The sequence below is a fragment of the Haemaphysalis longicornis genome, unplaced genomic scaffold (genome assembly GCF_048455015.1).
Source record: "Haemaphysalis longicornis isolate Haplotype H1 unplaced genomic scaffold, Haemaphysalis longicornis Haplotype H1 scaffold_3, whole genome shotgun sequence".
Lineage (NCBI taxonomy): Eukaryota > Metazoa > Arthropoda > Arachnida > Ixodida > Ixodidae > Haemaphysalis > Haemaphysalis longicornis.
Window position 1 is genome coordinate 143,417,233 of NW_027526335.1, and position 17,354 is coordinate 143,434,586.

General features: G+C 43.8%; 1 protein-coding gene across 1 annotated transcript in view; it reads right to left on the bottom strand.

Moving 5' to 3' along the window:
- The window catches only part of LOC144173439 (receptor-type tyrosine-protein phosphatase T-like), a 60,616-nt gene extending 43,498 nt beyond the window's left edge, over positions 1-17,118 (bottom strand). Inside the window, exons 1-6 of the mRNA XM_077701865.1 lie at positions 16,949-17,118; positions 12,257-12,344; positions 10,045-10,220; positions 7,462-7,549; positions 6,122-6,198; positions 5,198-5,234 (exon numbers count right to left, since the gene is read on the bottom strand). Coding sequence (XP_077557991.1) covers positions 5,198-5,234; positions 6,122-6,198; positions 7,462-7,549; positions 10,045-10,220; positions 12,257-12,344; positions 16,949-17,059 — 577 coding nt within the window. The 5' untranslated portion in view covers positions 17,060-17,118. The remainder of the gene's footprint in view (positions 1-5,197; positions 5,235-6,121; positions 6,199-7,461; positions 7,550-10,044; positions 10,221-12,256; positions 12,345-16,948) is intronic.
- Between the last annotated feature and the right edge of the window lie 236 nt (positions 17,119-17,354).

Here is a 17,354-nt window from a genome sequence, read left to right on the forward strand (position 1 = left end):
GTCCCGGTCTTAACACCTCGTAATGCGACAACAGGTTGAAAAGATGCCCAACAAAGACATCATTGAACCTTCCTCCACAGCATGGGCGTCCCCGTCGTGTAAGAAGAAGAATTGCACTTGAGACTTCCGCATGGATAACGGAGAAGTACCGAAGATTACGAAGAAGGGTGTCTACCCGCTCCCGCAGATTGACGAGGCTCTGGAACTGCCTTCATAGTGCCAAGTATTTTTTTTCCATCGACCTGTGATCTGGCTGCTGGCAAATTGTTGTTGATGAACGATAACATGAACAGACGGTATTTGTGACCCCCCTATTACGTGTCTAAATTGGGGGTGATGCTTCTGGGCTACTTTATTGCTCCAGTCACATTCGAAAGAATGATGGACGCCCTTTTGCGCCTTTTTCAGTGGTCAGAGTGCTTAAGTTACCCAGATGACGCCATCATCTTCACACCAACATTTGAAACACATCTAACACGCTTTCGGATATACTTGGAGTATTACGACGAGCCGGCCTTTAGCTCCATTCTAAGAAATGTCTATTAGCAGCCGCCAAATTACCATTTTTGGGCACGTTGTCGACGCCGTTGGTGTTTAGCCTGATACCGTAAAAAGGACAGCAAACATATTTTCCTGCTCCGCGCTAAACAATTGATCTCCGTAAAGGGCCTCTGCCCTTTCTTGCGTCAAATTATAAAGAAATTTGCCCGGGTTGCTCGCCCCCGTGCCAATCTTTTTAAGTGAAACGCCCCCTTTTTCGTTATTTTAGGTACTAAACACCTCTTCCTCCTTTGGTACTCTGGAATTTAAGCGTTTTATCGTAAAATCGATAATATAACCCTAGTTCAAAAGTAACAAATTTACGAGAATAAAGTTATTGACATAGTAGACAAACAAATCGCTGCAGTGTCATCAAGCAGCACACATGGAACGCCAAGAAATTTCCAGCTCATCGTCCCGCTGACGTAAACACACTTGCCTAACTGCATGAACGGCAGCTTCGGCATCATGATCGACATCATCGACATCAACTATAAAAGCGGAAACACTATCTCGACCACATCACAGGGCACGGCAAATATCTGTTGAACAGTACCAACAAACGCCTCCTGGTACTTTTCCAGATTGTTTGTGGTTTTGGACCACTATAGCGTCATCCAGGAGCGCTCATGGAACGGCGCACATCTAGCCAGTGCATTGTCTCAGCGACCAGAGGGCGTCGACGGTGACGTCATGGGCCGTGAGACTAAAAAAGGAGCAGCACTACATCGACCACATCACAGGGGACGGCACCTATCGGCAAACAGTATGGACAAACAAGTATTGGCACTTTTCCAGGTTAGTGCTGGGAATTATACAGTTCGTACGATAATCATGATAGTTTTTGTTGATTTTGTTGTGCCCTCGCTGGCGTTCTCCTCTAGCGATGTATGATTGGACTGTGATGCAATTGTTCTTATCATCGCAAGATGTCGAGAAAAATTATGTCAGGCCCGCAGCGGGGCCAATGATACAGGTCATTTTGGAAAACTAGGCAAAATAATACGGGCGGGTATTTCCCTCCAAAGGGGAAATTTAGGGCCTACGCCATAGAATGAACAGACTTCGATGCTTCTTCGTCTACCAAAGGGCGTACCGAATCGAGTGGCCCCAGAATGGGCGCCGTATTAGTCAAATCGAATTCCGAGAAAATAGCATGATTCCGTACGCCAGCCGTTCGCGGAGAGAGCGCAGCTACAATTACGTAGCTCGCGTGTATCTATCTTGTCTGGGCAATGGAAAACCTTTGAACCTTCTTGTGCGGCAGAACTATTGCAGGAATCGCTGATAACTACGCCTATTGTTTGGCTTGCAAGCTTGAAAGACTCAACCGCTCGGCTTGGTGGCTTGGCCTTACGTCTAGGAGAAGATACGTTTTCTGTCGCCAACAATTCGGTTCGCTTGCACGAAGACACCGACTACCTTTCAATTCACTCTATTGTCTCTCTTGGACCAACTATTGAGGGTGTTGCCTGCATCATCGCAATATCAGACTTCCTCAACATCGGCGACCGCCAGCGCCATGACTCACGATGTCAATCCCCTTTTAAACATGTGAGCTCTGCACTCACAGACTCGTTTTGATCGTGCGCAATTTCACTCTTCGGATTGGCGTTTTATGCCACCATAACTTCGGTTCCGCAGTCTGGCCTTCTCCTTGTTGCTCCCAGCCGCCTGCATTCGAGCGTCCTATACCTACTGCACGATGTGCCCACTACTGGCCATCTCAAAATAAAAAAAACTCGTGTGCGGCTTCTTTCTTTCCACATGGTGTTTACCGTCGGTACGCCGGTACGTTGCCTCGTTTGAACTAAACTAGCGCCCGAAGAAACCCTTCACGCTTCCTTTTTGAGAACTTTAAGTCATCGACATTCCCCAAGAAACGTTCCTTCTGGTGGGCCTTGGTGTTCTTGGTTCTTCCGCACTGACCTCTTCGGGAATAAGGTGGATCGCCGTTGCTACAGATTACAGGAGGCGCTAGGCTGCTATACAACGTTGCAATAAACTGCGCAACTATTGTCGCCGACTTCGTCTAGTACGATCTTCTGCACCGCAGTGCTCCCCGCGATCGTTTAAAAAACCGCGGTAATAACGTTTTCTCCAAAGTCACCGACTCCGTTTTCCGCCTTTGCTCGACGAAACATAAGCTCAGCGCAGCCATCACCCACAGAATAATGTCCTAACCCAAAGTTTGAACCTTTCGTTGACCGACATGGTATGTAACTGTCTGCTGATTATTAGGGTGAGACATTGAGTCATCATTTCTCACTTTCGCGCGTAACACCTATCACCATCACAAGTCCGGTTTCTCTCCCTATTATTTACTATTTGGCCATGCACCGGCTTTGCCATCTGACTCGCTATTTCCACCTTTCGCGTGTGAATACGCTCGCGATGCTATCGCTCCAGCCGACCGAGCCCGTCCACTAACCCGGGAGCACCTCGTCGCATAGCAGCTGTCACAGAAAATACGATATGATGAACGGCATCGGACGACTCACTTCCGTGCATACTCGATCGTCCTGCTGTGGTTCCCTGCACGTCGTGCCGACCTGTCTTAAAGACTTCTTCAGCCGCATCCTGGACCCTACAACTTGTTGGGTCGCCTTACTGATGTGGCATAAGAGATTACACCTGCCATGTCACCCGGAGCCTCTTGGTGTACGCGTCCACCCACCAGTATTGTTTATATCGTGCTTCTGAAATCTTGTCGCTACTCCAAACCAATTCTTCGCGAGCAGCGACACGGGTCGTAATACGGCGCGTGGTCAAACGATGGGGCAATCCCTCTTAGTGACACACATTCAAGCGCGCTATCCCTCTTCTCGGGGAAGATTAAAATTAAGCTCGGCTCCAGATTTACGATGCTTGGTACATCAACTACTCACAACTTATCCTGTCGCTTAAATATTTGTATAAAAACACCTCCTTAGCACGTAGCAACATCGTACACCCCCCATGGTATAAATCAGTACCTAGACTGGGAATCAATGCAGTGGTCTTTCTTAAACCGAGTGCTACATCAGGGGTTGGGCGTTTTTGCCGGTATGCTGGATTTCCTAGAACGCTTGGCGTTTACCTATCAAGTACGTTCAGTCGGCTCTTTTAAGGCTACAAAACCTACAATCTTTCGCGGCGGAACTTGCATGAGAAGAGTATACTCATGCTTGCTGTTGGCGTTTTTATGTCTTGGAGCAATATTTTTGCACTCTAACACTTATCGAAAGACAGAAACATAATCCTTGTTTTCCACTTCATAGACTACAAATATGTGTCAAGGCAAGACCGGCTCCAGTCTTTTTTTAACTGGAAGCATTATGTACCTGAATACTGACACCTAAGAACGTCGAAGATTGAAGTACAGTTAAACATCGTTATAACGAACATTAATGTAGCGAATGATCGGCTGTAGCGAATTAAATACAATTTTTGGTGGTTGCGGTTTATTTCAATGTGGCTCAACTTTTATAACGAAACAAACTGTGGACCGCCTGAGATGTCAGCTATAACAAAGAAATAGTTGGCGAGGAGACTGAGAACGAACGTGAGAAAACCCTTTGGCATCCTAAACTGCCGAAGGCTGTTTTGTTTGTGGATGCTGTGGAAATCTTCATCCTGCTCAATGCTGGGAGTAGCCACCAGAATAAGAGCACATTCTTCATCAAACAAGTAAAGACTCAGGCTTGTTTTGTCAAGTGAGCCTTGTTTTATTGTAATTTACCTACTCATGTGCCGGTTCATTCAGATTGAAATGCAAAAAGGAGGAGGTTAAGGGCTACCTTGTTTATAGCGGGCTGGAAGCCTAAAAATGCATTCTTGTATTAAGTATTTTTGTGATAGCCAGATTGTAGATTTGTTGCAGCCAATGTTTACATAGACTGTTATAAGAAATATCGGATAGAAAGAAATAATTGGCTGCCAATTTACTGTTTTGGTATAAGGAGGTTCGACTGTATCTTGCATCACAAATATCAAGAAAAGGGGCCTGTGTACAATCAAAGTTTGGTATACCACGAAATGGAGAAATCCCTCACCCTCACAACACAGCGTGCCCTCCTGCATGCGAAGTGGACTAATTAAATTACATGATTTGTGCTGTCGCTTCAACTATGTCCTTTTAGAGTTGGCAATAAGAGCCGTTACCAGTAGGCGTAAAGCCAGTAAACGAGAGACGTAAAAATGACAGTATAAATGATGAGAAAATTCAGACAGTGCTTAGATTGTACTGGATGCGACAGCATTACTACCAAATTGCCGATAATATGTAACCCTATTTGAGGCAAAACCACTGGTCCCAGCTTTCGTGTTAATAACGGTGTCGCTGAGTAATACGGCGGCGTGACAGCGAACCCGACAGGACGAGTGGTGAAATTACACGTCGAAACAAATTATTACCATCCTTTTCTCTACGCGTCGTTCTCATTTTTGTTACTCTCCCTTCGCAATATTCCACCCTCTAAAAAATCGACGGTTCCCGCCACCTCAAAACTTGAGATCAGCTTTTTTCTCTACACCAACATACGATGTGTATCACTAAAGCGACAAATGTACACGATTATTTAATAATCTCATTCGGATATCGCCACAATAACGGACCAATGACTTAAAACTGCTATCAAACGTTCTTATACATTTATAACAACATTACAATTGTTACCTTGTGTGGCGATGTACTTCCTCGGAAACTTGTACCCCTGGAAGCGAAAGTTGAAACGAGAGCACGATGAAGAATTACACATCTTCACATGTACAACAGAGGATGCACAAGCATGAAGGCTTGTTACTTTTTTAGAAGTTGTTTTCTTAAAAGAGAACTAAAAATAGTGCATGCAAGAAAGTTTACAGGAGGCACACATAGCGTGTATAGTAAGAGTTTGAAAATACCTCCGTGTGCTGAGTGATTTCTTAACGATAGTTGGCCTCGAACGGACAAAAAAGTGTAAATGCTACCTGAAACAGCTTCAGAACGGCAGCGAACCAAACAATGAGCCACAGCGGTAAACGTAAAGCGCGTATAAACTTTCCTTGTTTTTTAGGCTGTTACGGCGTACTTTAATGTGCGTAGGCAGGTGGTAAACAGTGAGCACTTGCAAGCAGAATACGCTGACCGCGAGAAAATTCCAGTCGAACAAGAATTGAGTGGGCATCCAACAAAGGAAGATATCGTTAGGAAAATGCCACATTCGAAATCAGTTTGACGTCCCTGCAGCCGTTGCTGTTGCCACTATGAATGGTACTTTGTTTTTCGACTTTCAAGCTCAACTCGTACAGTCTTTCGACTTGCGCTGAAAAAGAATATAAAGCCAATCTATGTTCTACAAAGAATAAATTGGCAAATAGGCTTAACAAGTTGTGCTGCCTTACTTGGGATATACTTAAGCGGAAAGAATAATGACATTTTGATTTTCCGCAATAGAAAATCGCGTCCAGGTGATTAAGTGCGCGTACCACAGTCGTCCAAATATATCTGCCAGCTGCCTCGGCAATTCAGTGCAGATTCAGATAATGCGCTTTTTGCTAACTTTTGCAAATTGCTAAATTCGCAAAATGCGGGTTTTTTCGACATTTACGATGCACTCACCGGTACGTAGCTCGCGTTGATGTAGTCGGTGCCATCTCCAGCTGTCAGAGGAGAGAGTATCACTCTCGAATGGTCATCTGTATATTACAAAGGAAAGGTCATTACGTGTGTAAGTGTGGTACCCGAACATCATTTCTTTCATTATTTAAGGCGGTAATGCTCCGGAGCTCACTTGAGTTGTGAGGAGCACCTTTCACAAGGGCAAAAAACTAATGTAATAACCTAGGGATCTTTGATGTTCGATCTTTGAAGTTCTCCGAATTTTCCGTAAAATAGCGTTTTGCTTTTTTACCTCCATAAAAAATACGGCCGCTCTTTCCGGGATAGAACCCGCGTCTCCGGTATCAGCAGCACAACGGCTTAGACAATCATCCACCGAGAGGTAGGTATACAGCTACCGAACTTTCTTTTGCAAGCACAACTGTATAATCAGTAATCCATCGTTTCACGAATACAAATGCATGTTTCAACTGTGACTCACTACATGCGCACGCATGCTCCTCTTGTACGTTGCGTCTACATGTGAAACATTTTATTTTAACGAGCATGTTTACGTGCGAGTGATGATTGATTGATTGATTGTAGGGTTTAACGCGCCGACGCAACGCAGGCGATGAGGCGCGCCGTAGTGGAGGGCTCCGGATTAATTTTGACCACCTGGGGATCTTTAACGTGCGCCGAAATCTCGTACACACGGGCGTTTTCGCCTTTCGCCTCCATCAGAAAAGCGGCCGCCGCGGCCGGGAATCGAACCCGCGACCTCGTGCTCAGCAGCGCAACGCCCTAGCCACTGAGCCACCGCGGCGGGTACGTGCAAGTGGTAGAAGCCACAACGAACAGTCAGCAAATAAGACTTCACCGCACGATAGTCGGGAGGACTGAGTAGGTGTAATCAAGAGCAGCTTCAACTGAAGCAGCTCATATGTTTGTCGCCGCTCGAATGCCTGAAGCACCATTGAATGATTAGTGGATATCCAAAATTTTCAGCCAATTTATTTCTCACAAAAAAACATCAGCGTGAGGGTCGTTTGAAGCGAAATATATAGAAGTAAAATCTTGACAAGCTCCATGATAAAGCAGAAAAGATGTAAATAAAGCCGTACACGGGCATCCTTTCGTAGTAATTAGGGCTCAGATTTACTACAGCGGAAAAGCCTAGCTAACTTCACAGTTCATACGTGTCTCCTCGTTTTTTTCTTGCCATAACCAGCGTGTTTAGGCAAAACAAGTTTTTTACAGCTTTAAACAACCCGGGGATATGCCTGAAGAAAACTGGAGCTGTTTAGATGTCTCATGCAACGTTTCCGCATAGCAATAAGCATGCATAAAGGTGGCCTTACATGGAAGCACATGTTCTTCGCGATTCCTCGGTCTGTTTTCCAGTTTTGTGGCTACGTTCCAGGAACGCAGTTGTCCTTTTGGCATGATCTGAATTATAAACGGGGGCTTAGGAGGACATTTTATACCACAAACACTATACCACAGTGAATCCCGAATTAAGCGATATTTCCTCAAAACATCTAACTGGTAAGATACAGCACTCATGAGACCACGGTATCATTGAGGTAACAGGGATATTATTTTCGTTTGAAGTAATGTTTTTGACTGTAAATGATGCTAACTTTGACGAAGAGATCAGTTTACATGGAAGCATTTTATTGCCCGCATTCTTTAGGATGACTTGTGAAGTAATAAAAGAGCAATAATAAAGAAAAAATCTAAATTCTGCTCCCCTCAAAAAGGCAAGACACGTGGTGATTGAAAAATACCAAGAAATACCACCAGCGGGGAAATGATTTAGGAATTCAGAGCACAGAAGTGCCTCTTTTGAGTAACCCGACGTCGTCTCATGGCTGTAAACAGTAAACCTTCTGCCCATTTTATTTGGGCAAAAGAGTACTCATTCAGGCAAACTGAACGCTTAATGTTTATGCGACCCTAGCAAAGAGAGCCCACACCGAATGATAGCAGCGAAATGACGTCGCTGCTCAACGCAAAAAAGCGTACGCAGCGCCGCACTAGTGTAGCAACACGTATTAGGTTGTTTGATTTCTCGTCGCTAAACGCCAGCTTTTTTTGTTGTTTTTTGTCAATGCATAGTGTATACGCTGACTTGCGTTGAACCACACTATTTTGACCATAGATTGTATGTTTAAAAATGTTTGTTAGTTATGGTGCTGTTGACGCAAGTACACAATATCCACATGTTGGTTTTGATTACGTCAAGGAGAAAATTTGCGAAAAACACTAAAGCGTGAACCTTGATCGCATTTAATTCTTTTATGCCTAGAAAAATTTATCAGAAAGAGAAGAATGGCTGTTTTGTACAGGCAATAAATATTAATTAGGGTAATAAGGAAGCCAAGTTCCTCAAAGCTTTATATCCATTAACGCTGCCGGGCTAAGGTAGCTTCAACACAGACCGAAGTGGTGAGGGTCATGGGTATAATTTTAAGAGCACAGTCACAAGTACAGGGAATCACGCAGCCAGGCAGCTAGATACAAACCATAAATTCGTGTGAAAATTACGATGTTCTCTGTAGCATACTTGAGGCGACATATTTTTAGCAGTTGAAAAATAAAGTGTGGTTTAGTTGACTTCAATTTTACGCATAGAATTTCTTGTTCCAGAAGCCTACAAATTGTGGTTCGAGAAATTTGTAGCACAGGCGGGGCGACTAAGTGTGATTCTAAGACCCTCTAGGTGCATCTTCAATACAGGGATTGGCGCAATGTTAGCGTGATATAGACATTTTTCAGGCAGTTCTTTTGATAAAACCTTTTCAACATTGTTATTCTTCTCCTATATTGGTGGTTTCCCAATTATTGACCTGAAGGTCAAGCCAGCAGAAAAAACACAATAAAAACAGATATCAGATATCTTCCCTGGGGCGGGTGCATTTCCAAAGGAATACAAAACTCTGAGGCAGCTTTGAATTCTATTCAACAAGGTTGTGCTACCCAACCACAAAAGTGCACCGGTAGCACGTTGAAGCCTACCTGTTGCCAATTGTGGTTCTAGGATTAATACCTCTGCCCGCCCGCAACTCATTTGATAGAAGTTAAAGAAACGTGAACCGTCTACGTCTCTACATTCATCGACAATGATGACGGCATAGGTTAAAATTTCTAGAAGTGAGCGTCAAAATCCTTCAAATTGCATATAAATTCTCACCTACTGTGATGAATTATCACACTTTGCCAGGAGCCACGCACAAGTAGTTGCCACGCATAGTAATAACATATAACCATATACTTTCGATCTAAAGAGAGCCTAACGTTTAGGTACGACTTCAAACTTTGATTTAGAAAACCTGTATAAAACGTCGCAGCAAGCCTTGCTCTTCAGGCAGTCTTAGCGCACCTGAGTTTGCATTTGCGGGGCTGCAAAAAACATAAAAACGTTTCTGAGGTTTTAAAACAGCTGCAGACTTTTAAACGAGTGGTCAATTTCTTTAAATATTTCAAATAAAGGCTTCTGTATTGCTGTAAGTTATGCTTTTCAAAATCACAGAAATTCCGTAGCAACCATCATCCTACAGACCATCTTAAGTCTGCTCATTTGGCATATATGGGGCCTTGAAAGCTAAAACACGTAAAAACGGTTTGCACCATACCCGAGAGTATTCTGCTAAGCCATCTTAGGAAACAACATTATGTGAATAGTACCTGCGAACAATATCATACTCGACCAGCAGCCCTTCACTTTTATAAGATGTAGGTGCAACAAGTTCCGCCGCCTGTGAAGAGTTAAGCAGGGCAATAGGCGGGATAATTTTAATTTAAAGAGGTACCAAGAAACATCAGTGAAAGAATAATTTGTTTTGTTAAACCTCTTTTTAGACTATGCATGGTTTTGCTTCCATCGAACAACCCACTCTGACAACAACCTAGAAGCGCTCTATCTCTCCGTCCGTACAAACCAGGAATTCCTCTCGAAGAAAGACATCTGTCTGGCCCTGTGTTATGTGTTCTTGAAGGCGCTTTACAGACACTGGCACAAATGGGATGCATTGCTTTGGGACAACAGCCATGTCTATATATCCACTGCTCTCCATGGAAGGTACTCTGCGTGGATGTGACTCGCTGTTTCCCTTCACTGAAAAACAAATAAAAGTGCAATCTTGTACGTTTACCTACTTACACAGTTAGTCAGTATGTTGAACCAGGCAACCCGAACCAAAGACATTTGCTTACATCTTCATATTCAAATTTGTATATTAATTACAGTAAAAAAGCTGTGTCCAACTGAAGAGTGAACTGTTTTACAATGAGCGCGAAAGTCCACTGCGGAACTTGAGGTACTCGATAAAGTTGTGGCTGCGTGCGGTTGCGCTTGAAAACTAAGGAACCAGTTTTTTGAACTAGGCAAAGGTTTGCTGCACCCCATTAAAATGCAGTCAAAGCTGCCTATTTCGGCGAAATTATTTATCGCAATTTATTCATTCCACAATACACTTGAGGACTTGCTTGAATGAATCCCGGAGCACTTTAGAAGGGGTACACAAAGGCAGCACTGAACAGAAAAATTACAAAATACCACGCATATATTTACAAGTACAGTACTTCAGAATGTAAGCATCTTATAAAGTCCAGAAAAAGCGATGCACAGCTCAGCTTGTTGAACGCGAAAAGCAACTTCTGCAATACTACGTTGAATTAGCTGGGTGTGAGTCCACTCACAAAAAAAAACTGTGAAGCGCGAAAACAGTCAACACAAAAAACAATAAAATTACACACTTAGGCACGACGAATGCTTTCGTTGTGACTACAGCTCAAGTCTTCCTCACAAGTTCATCAATTCCTACCGCACATGCATTACAGTCTGAAGTGGCCAAAGCCCTAGCAATCGCTCAAACCCCAGCAGAGATCCTTATTACGGACTCTCAACAAGCATGCAGAAATTTCTTGAGCGGCTTCGTCTCAACCCCCGCCACACAAATTCCGACAGCATTGTCCTCCACAATACTGCGTAGGAAATATTTAGGCTCCAGCGCATGCCGACGCGGCGGCAACGAAGCTGCCCACCAGCATGCCCGAAATCGGGCACACTGGGCTAGTCAGGAGATCGGCGAAGAGTGGCGTGTCGATCCCCTCTTGTCCTAGATGGAAATCACGCAGCACTAGCGCCTGCAGCGAACAATGTACCCACCTCCACACAGAAACCTCACAAAATAACAAGAACACCACCTTCGAGGCCCGAAAAGAATACCCCCTGCCTGCCCTTCCCCTCCCCTGACCACTGAGAGAGAGAACTGTTCAGCTCGGCCCCTGACGACCATCTTTGGCTGGTTAAAAGAGCCCTTGAACCGGACGGTCTCGAGAGGCCCTGGGATAAGCACTCTTCCACAATGCGAACTTTTTCCTAAGGACATGTATTCCTCCTTCTTCTCCTTCTTTGATACGCTATTTTGTTCGCATAGCAAGAATTTTGAGCTAAAATCACCACAATATAGAGTTCGTTTTACATCCGTTTTTTTAAATGCACCTTGTACAGGTTACTCAAGCTTATGTGTATCACCGTTTAGTTTTGTAGCACGAAAACACAAATGCGAAGAAGAAATTTCTGCTAAGGAGCAGAACAAGAGGCTGAAAAAATTTACAGCTTGATAAATTGAAACCCCAAAATTTTTCAAGCCGCAATGGTAGAAAACAGTACTGGTCCGTTTTCATTAGGTAGCCGGGGCCACTTCACGGGCGGTAAATAGAATTTGTGCCGCAGAAATGGAGCTCGTCAAACGACCAGGGTTCTTACGCAGCCTAAAAAGGGCTTCTGTGCAATGCAGCATTTGTTTGGTGGATGCAGGTTTGCTACCCCAGCACCGATTTACAAATCCTCACAAGTTTCGTAATAAAACACAAAAGATGTAAGCAAAGTGGTATAAGCACATTGTTCCGTAGTTGGCCTAGCACATTGTTCCGTAGTTGCAAGATTTAGTGGAAGCATGAATGTCTTGCTAGCTTCACAGTTGAGACGTGTCCACTTGTTTTTTTGCTTACCCTATTCAGTGTATTGAGCCAAAACAAGTCTTTCAGGTTTAAACAACACGGGGATATGCCCGAAGAAAACTGGGGCAGTTTGTATGTTTATGAAACGTACCGCATAGCAATTACCATTAATGAAGGTGGCCTTACATGGAAGCACATGTTCTTCCTGATTCTTCCGCTTGTTTTGCAGTTTTCTGAATATGTTCCAGGAATGCAGTTGTCCTTTTGGCATGGTCTGAATTATAAACCAGTGCTTTAGAAGAGATTTTGTACCACCAACACAAAAACAACAACAGTAAATCACGAAAGAACTGATACTTGTTAACACATCTCACTGGTGAAATGGGGACGTGCAACTTGATAACTTTAGCCTTATGAGCACACGATAGCATTGATATAACACAGAATGTTTTTTGTTCGGAGTAAGGTTTTGCCTGTGAATGATGCTAGCATGGACGAGGGGGTTAGGTTTACATCGACACATTTTAGTTCCCGCATTCTTTACGATGACTTGCAAGCAATTAACGAGCAGTGTTAAAAAAATCAGAATTCAATTCCACTAAAAAAAGCAAAACATGTGACGACTGAAAAACGCCAAAAAATACCACCAGCGAGAAAATTTTTTAGGAATTCAGTGGAGAGAAGTGCCTTTTTGAGCAACCCGGGATCGTCTCGGTGCTGCAAACGGCAAACTTCTCCCCATCTTATTTGGCTAAAAGATGAGTGGTTCAGGAAAGCGAACGCTTAATATGTATACCACAGTAGCACAGAGGGCACAGTCAGAATGATAGCGGCGAAGACGGCGAACCCTAATCACAAATAAAACGTCGCTGCTCAAAATAAACAGCGTTCGCAGAGCCGCACAAGCGTTCAAACACGTATTAATTAATGTGCCATCGCTAAACATCGAATATTTTTGTATTTTTCTCATCGCATATTGTATAGGCTGACGCGCGTTGAAGAGCGCTGTTTCGACGTTAAATATCATGTTTACAATTGTTGGTTAGTCATGGTGCAGTTGAGGACAGTTCACAGTACGCACATGTTTGTGTTGGTTAAGTCAAGGGGAAAAATGCTGAAAAACACTGAAGCGTGAACCTTGCATGTATTCAATTGTTTTGTGCGGAGAAAAACTCAGATTTTAAAAGTTTGCTGTTTTTTACAGCCGATAAATACCATTTACGTAAATAAGAAAACCAATTTACGTGAAGCTTTATATCCACTGACGCCGCCGACTAAGCTAGCTTTAACCCACACCGAAGTGTAGAGGGTCATGGGTAAACTTTCAAGAGCAAAGTCACAAGAATGGGGGAATCACGCAGCCAGGCAGATAGATACAAACCACGGTTGCGGCGAAATATGTTTAGGAGTTGAAAAATAAAATGTGGTTTAGTTGGCTTCAATTTTACGCACGGCTTTTATTGTTGGAAAAGCTCACAAAGTTGTGGTTTAAGAAAGTTCCAGCATCTGCGGTGCGACTGGTTCTAATGCTAAGGCCCTCTAGTTGCATCTTCAGTACAGGGACTTCACCAATGTTAGCGTGATATATTCATTCTTTCAAGTAGTTCTTTTTAATAAACAAGGTTCAACGTTGTTATTTTTCGGCTAGCCAATGGCTCCCCGAGTATTGACGGGAAAATGAAGCCAGCAAAAACATCGACTAAAACAGCCATCAGAGATCTTCTCTCGGGTAGGTACATTTCTTAAAGAATACCGAACTGTACGGCTGCTTTGGCGTCTATTCAACGAGGTAGTAGACAGCTCAACGTGCAAAGAACGGAAGCGCACTGGTCGCAGGCACAACCCTACTTATTGCCAAGTGTGGTTCTAGAAGTACTACCTCTGCCCGCGCGCGAGAGAATTGATAGAAGTTATAGAAACGTAAGCCATCTACATCTCTACATTTATCGACGATGATGACGGCATGGGTTAAGGTTTTTAGGAGTGAGCGTTATTATTCTTCAAATCGTGCACGAATTCACACGCACCGTGATAAATTATCAAACTTTGCGAGAAACACGCACTAATAGTTATCACGCATTAGGAACTAGAGTGAGTGAGTGAACAACTTTTTATTTGCCCACATTTGTCGCTTAACCATCGGTAAGGATTCCTTGGTCCCTGGCGGCGGTCGTGGCCATCTGGACGAGCCGATAACGATTTATTTCGATCTAAATACAGCTAAAGGCCTAAGTAACGCTCCAACGTATGCTTTACAAATACAGGTTAAAACTTCGCAGAAAGCCATGCTTCACAGGCAGTCTTAGCACAGCTGAGTTTGCATTTCTCGGGCTGCAAAAGCATACACCCGTTTTTTCTAGGTCTTCAAACAGCTGTAGGGGTTTGAATGAGTGTCCATTCTTAAGAGAAAACATAATGCGTGAGCAATTTTTCGGGCAATATTTCAAATAAAACCATCTGTATTGCTGAACTTGATTTTCAAAATCCTAATGAAACTTCATAGCAACCATCATCCCAAAGACAGTCATAACTCTGCTTAGTTGGCATATAAGGGCACTTGAAAGCGAAAACACATGAAAACAGTTTGCACCAGTCTTGGTAGTATTCTTTCGTTAAGCCAACTTAGGAAACATAATATGATGTGAATAGTACCCGCGAACAATACCACACTCGACCAGCAGCCCTTCACCTTTATGCGATGTACATACAGCATGTGCCGCCGCCTGTGAAGAGTTCATCATCATCATCATCATCACCAGAATATCTATGCCCAGACCAGGGCGAAGGCCTCTCCCAATAATGTCTAATTATCCCGGTCATGCGCTAACTGCGACCAATTTATCCCCGTAAACTTCTAAACCTCCTGATCTTATCTGCCCGTCTAACTTTCTGCCGCCGACTGCCACTATTGCCTTCTTTAGGGACCCACTGTGTCACCCTTAATGACCAACAGTTCTCTTGCCTTCGCATCCCAAGCCCTCCTCACGTCCATTTCTTCTTCTTAATTTCTACTAATATGTCCTTACCACTTGTTTGTTCCCTGTCTCTTTGCGCTCTCTTCTTGCCCCTTAATTTTGCGCCTATCATCTTCTGTTCCATTGCTCGCTGAGTCGTCCTCAATTGAAGTTTGAACCCTCTTAGTAGGCCTCCATATTTTTGCTCCGTAGGTGAGTACCGCTAAGATGCAGCTGTCATGCACTTTATTCTTCAGGGGAAATGGTAGGCTGCCATTCATAATCTCAGAATTCCTGGCAAATACACTCCACCCCCTTTTTATTCTTCTGATTATCTCTGCCTCGTGGTTTGGATGCAGGCACACAACGTCGCCTAACTAGATATGTTCGCTTACCTCTTCCACTGCCTCGCCACCTGTCTCAAACGGCTGTGCTGTCCCGAGGTAATTGATGATTAATTTAGTTTTCTGCATTTTGTTTTCAGGCACACGGTTCTACTCATTTTGACCAGTGCGGAAAGCATGCTTTGCAATTCGTCCTCCGAGTTACTTAGCAAGGCAACGTCATCAGCAAATCTGAGGTTACTGAGGCATTCTCCATTAACCTTTACTCCCACCTGTTCCCAATACAATGATCTGTATACTTCTTGTAAACATGCTGTGAATAACTTTGCAAAGATTGTTTCTCCTCGTCTGACGCCCTACCTTATAGATATTTTACTGCTCTCGTTATGGAGGATGATGTTAGCTGTGCGCCTATTGTAAATATACTCTAGTATTCTTACACAATGCTCGCGTACACCCTGGTTCCGTAATGCCTGAATGGCTGCTTAGGTTCCGACCGAGTCAAATGCTTTCTAAAAATCTATGAGGACCATATATATGGGCTCAGTATACTCTGCGCACCTCTCTCTCAGCTGATTGATCGTGTGAATATGGTCCATTGTTGAACAGCCTTTATGAATCCCTGCTTGTTCTTTAGATTGACTGAAATAGAAGGTGGCAGAATTCGGTTAGCGATTATCTTGGTAAGTACCTTGTAGACGACTGGCAGTAATCTGATCTGCGTGTAATTTTTCAAGTCCTTCGTGTCAACTTTCTTATGGATAAAGATGCTGTTCCCGTTCTTCAAGATTCCGGTACACTCGGGGTCATTAGGCATTGAGTGTACTGGTAGGCCAGTTTTACAAGTACAATTTGCCCGCCATCCTTCGAGATGTCTGCTGTTATATGATCTTCACCAGGTGCCTTGCCCCCTTTCATTTTTTTCAAACTCTCCCCTAGTTCTTCTGTCGTTACTTCTGGAATATTTATCTCCTTTGAACTACTTTCTTGTTCGGCATTATCCTGGATATCCCGGCTTCTGTACAGATCTCTAGAACTCCTCGGCTACTGTGACTTTTTTATCCCTATTTGTGATGACATTGCCTGGCTTGTCTTTAAGTGCATAATCTGATTTTCCCGACGCCTAGACGCCTCTCCACTGCTATTAGGCTGCCTCCGTTCTTTAGAGCATATTTGATCCTCTCCCTATTGTACTTCTGTATGTCATCTGTCTTACGCTTACTAATTAACTTCGACAGCTCCGCCAGTTCTACTCTGGCAGCTGAGGTGGAGGTTGTCATGGTTTCCATGGCTTCAGTCTTCAGTGGCTGTAAAGCAACTGACCATTGGTGCGATCGCACGTCTGACGAAGTAGAGGGTGCTAATAATCCCGGGAGCCGGACAGCCCCCCTATTATAATCTGAACCTGTGAAGAGCTGCGCAAGGGCCACAGGCGGTAGAAATTTACGTGAAGGGGTACGGAAAAGTTAGGTTGAGCAATAATTTCTTTAGTTAAACTTGTTATTAGTAAGGTTTCGCTCCCCTCCAACAAGCCACACCGACATCATCCTAGAAACTACTATCTCTCTCTCCGTACAAACCATGAATTCCTCGCGGAGAAACACATCTGTCCGGCCCTGTGTCATGTGTTGTTGAAGGCACTTTACGGGCACTGTCACTGATGGGATCCGTTGATTTGGGACAGGACCCATGTCTACATATTCACTGCTCTCGATGGAAGGTAGTCTGCGTGGGTCTGACTCGCTGTTTTCCTTCACTGAAAAAAGAATGTAAGCGCTTTCTTGTAAGCTTGTCTATTAACACATCTAGTCCATATGCTGCACCAGGCTACTCGAACAAAAGATGTTTCCTTAAACCTTGAATTAAAATTTGCAACATATTTGCAGTAAAAAGATATGTGTACAACTTCTGAATAGTGAACTCCATTGAATAGTGAACTTCTGAACTCCATTATCGAAGTTGAGGTACCCGGTAAAGTTTGGTTGA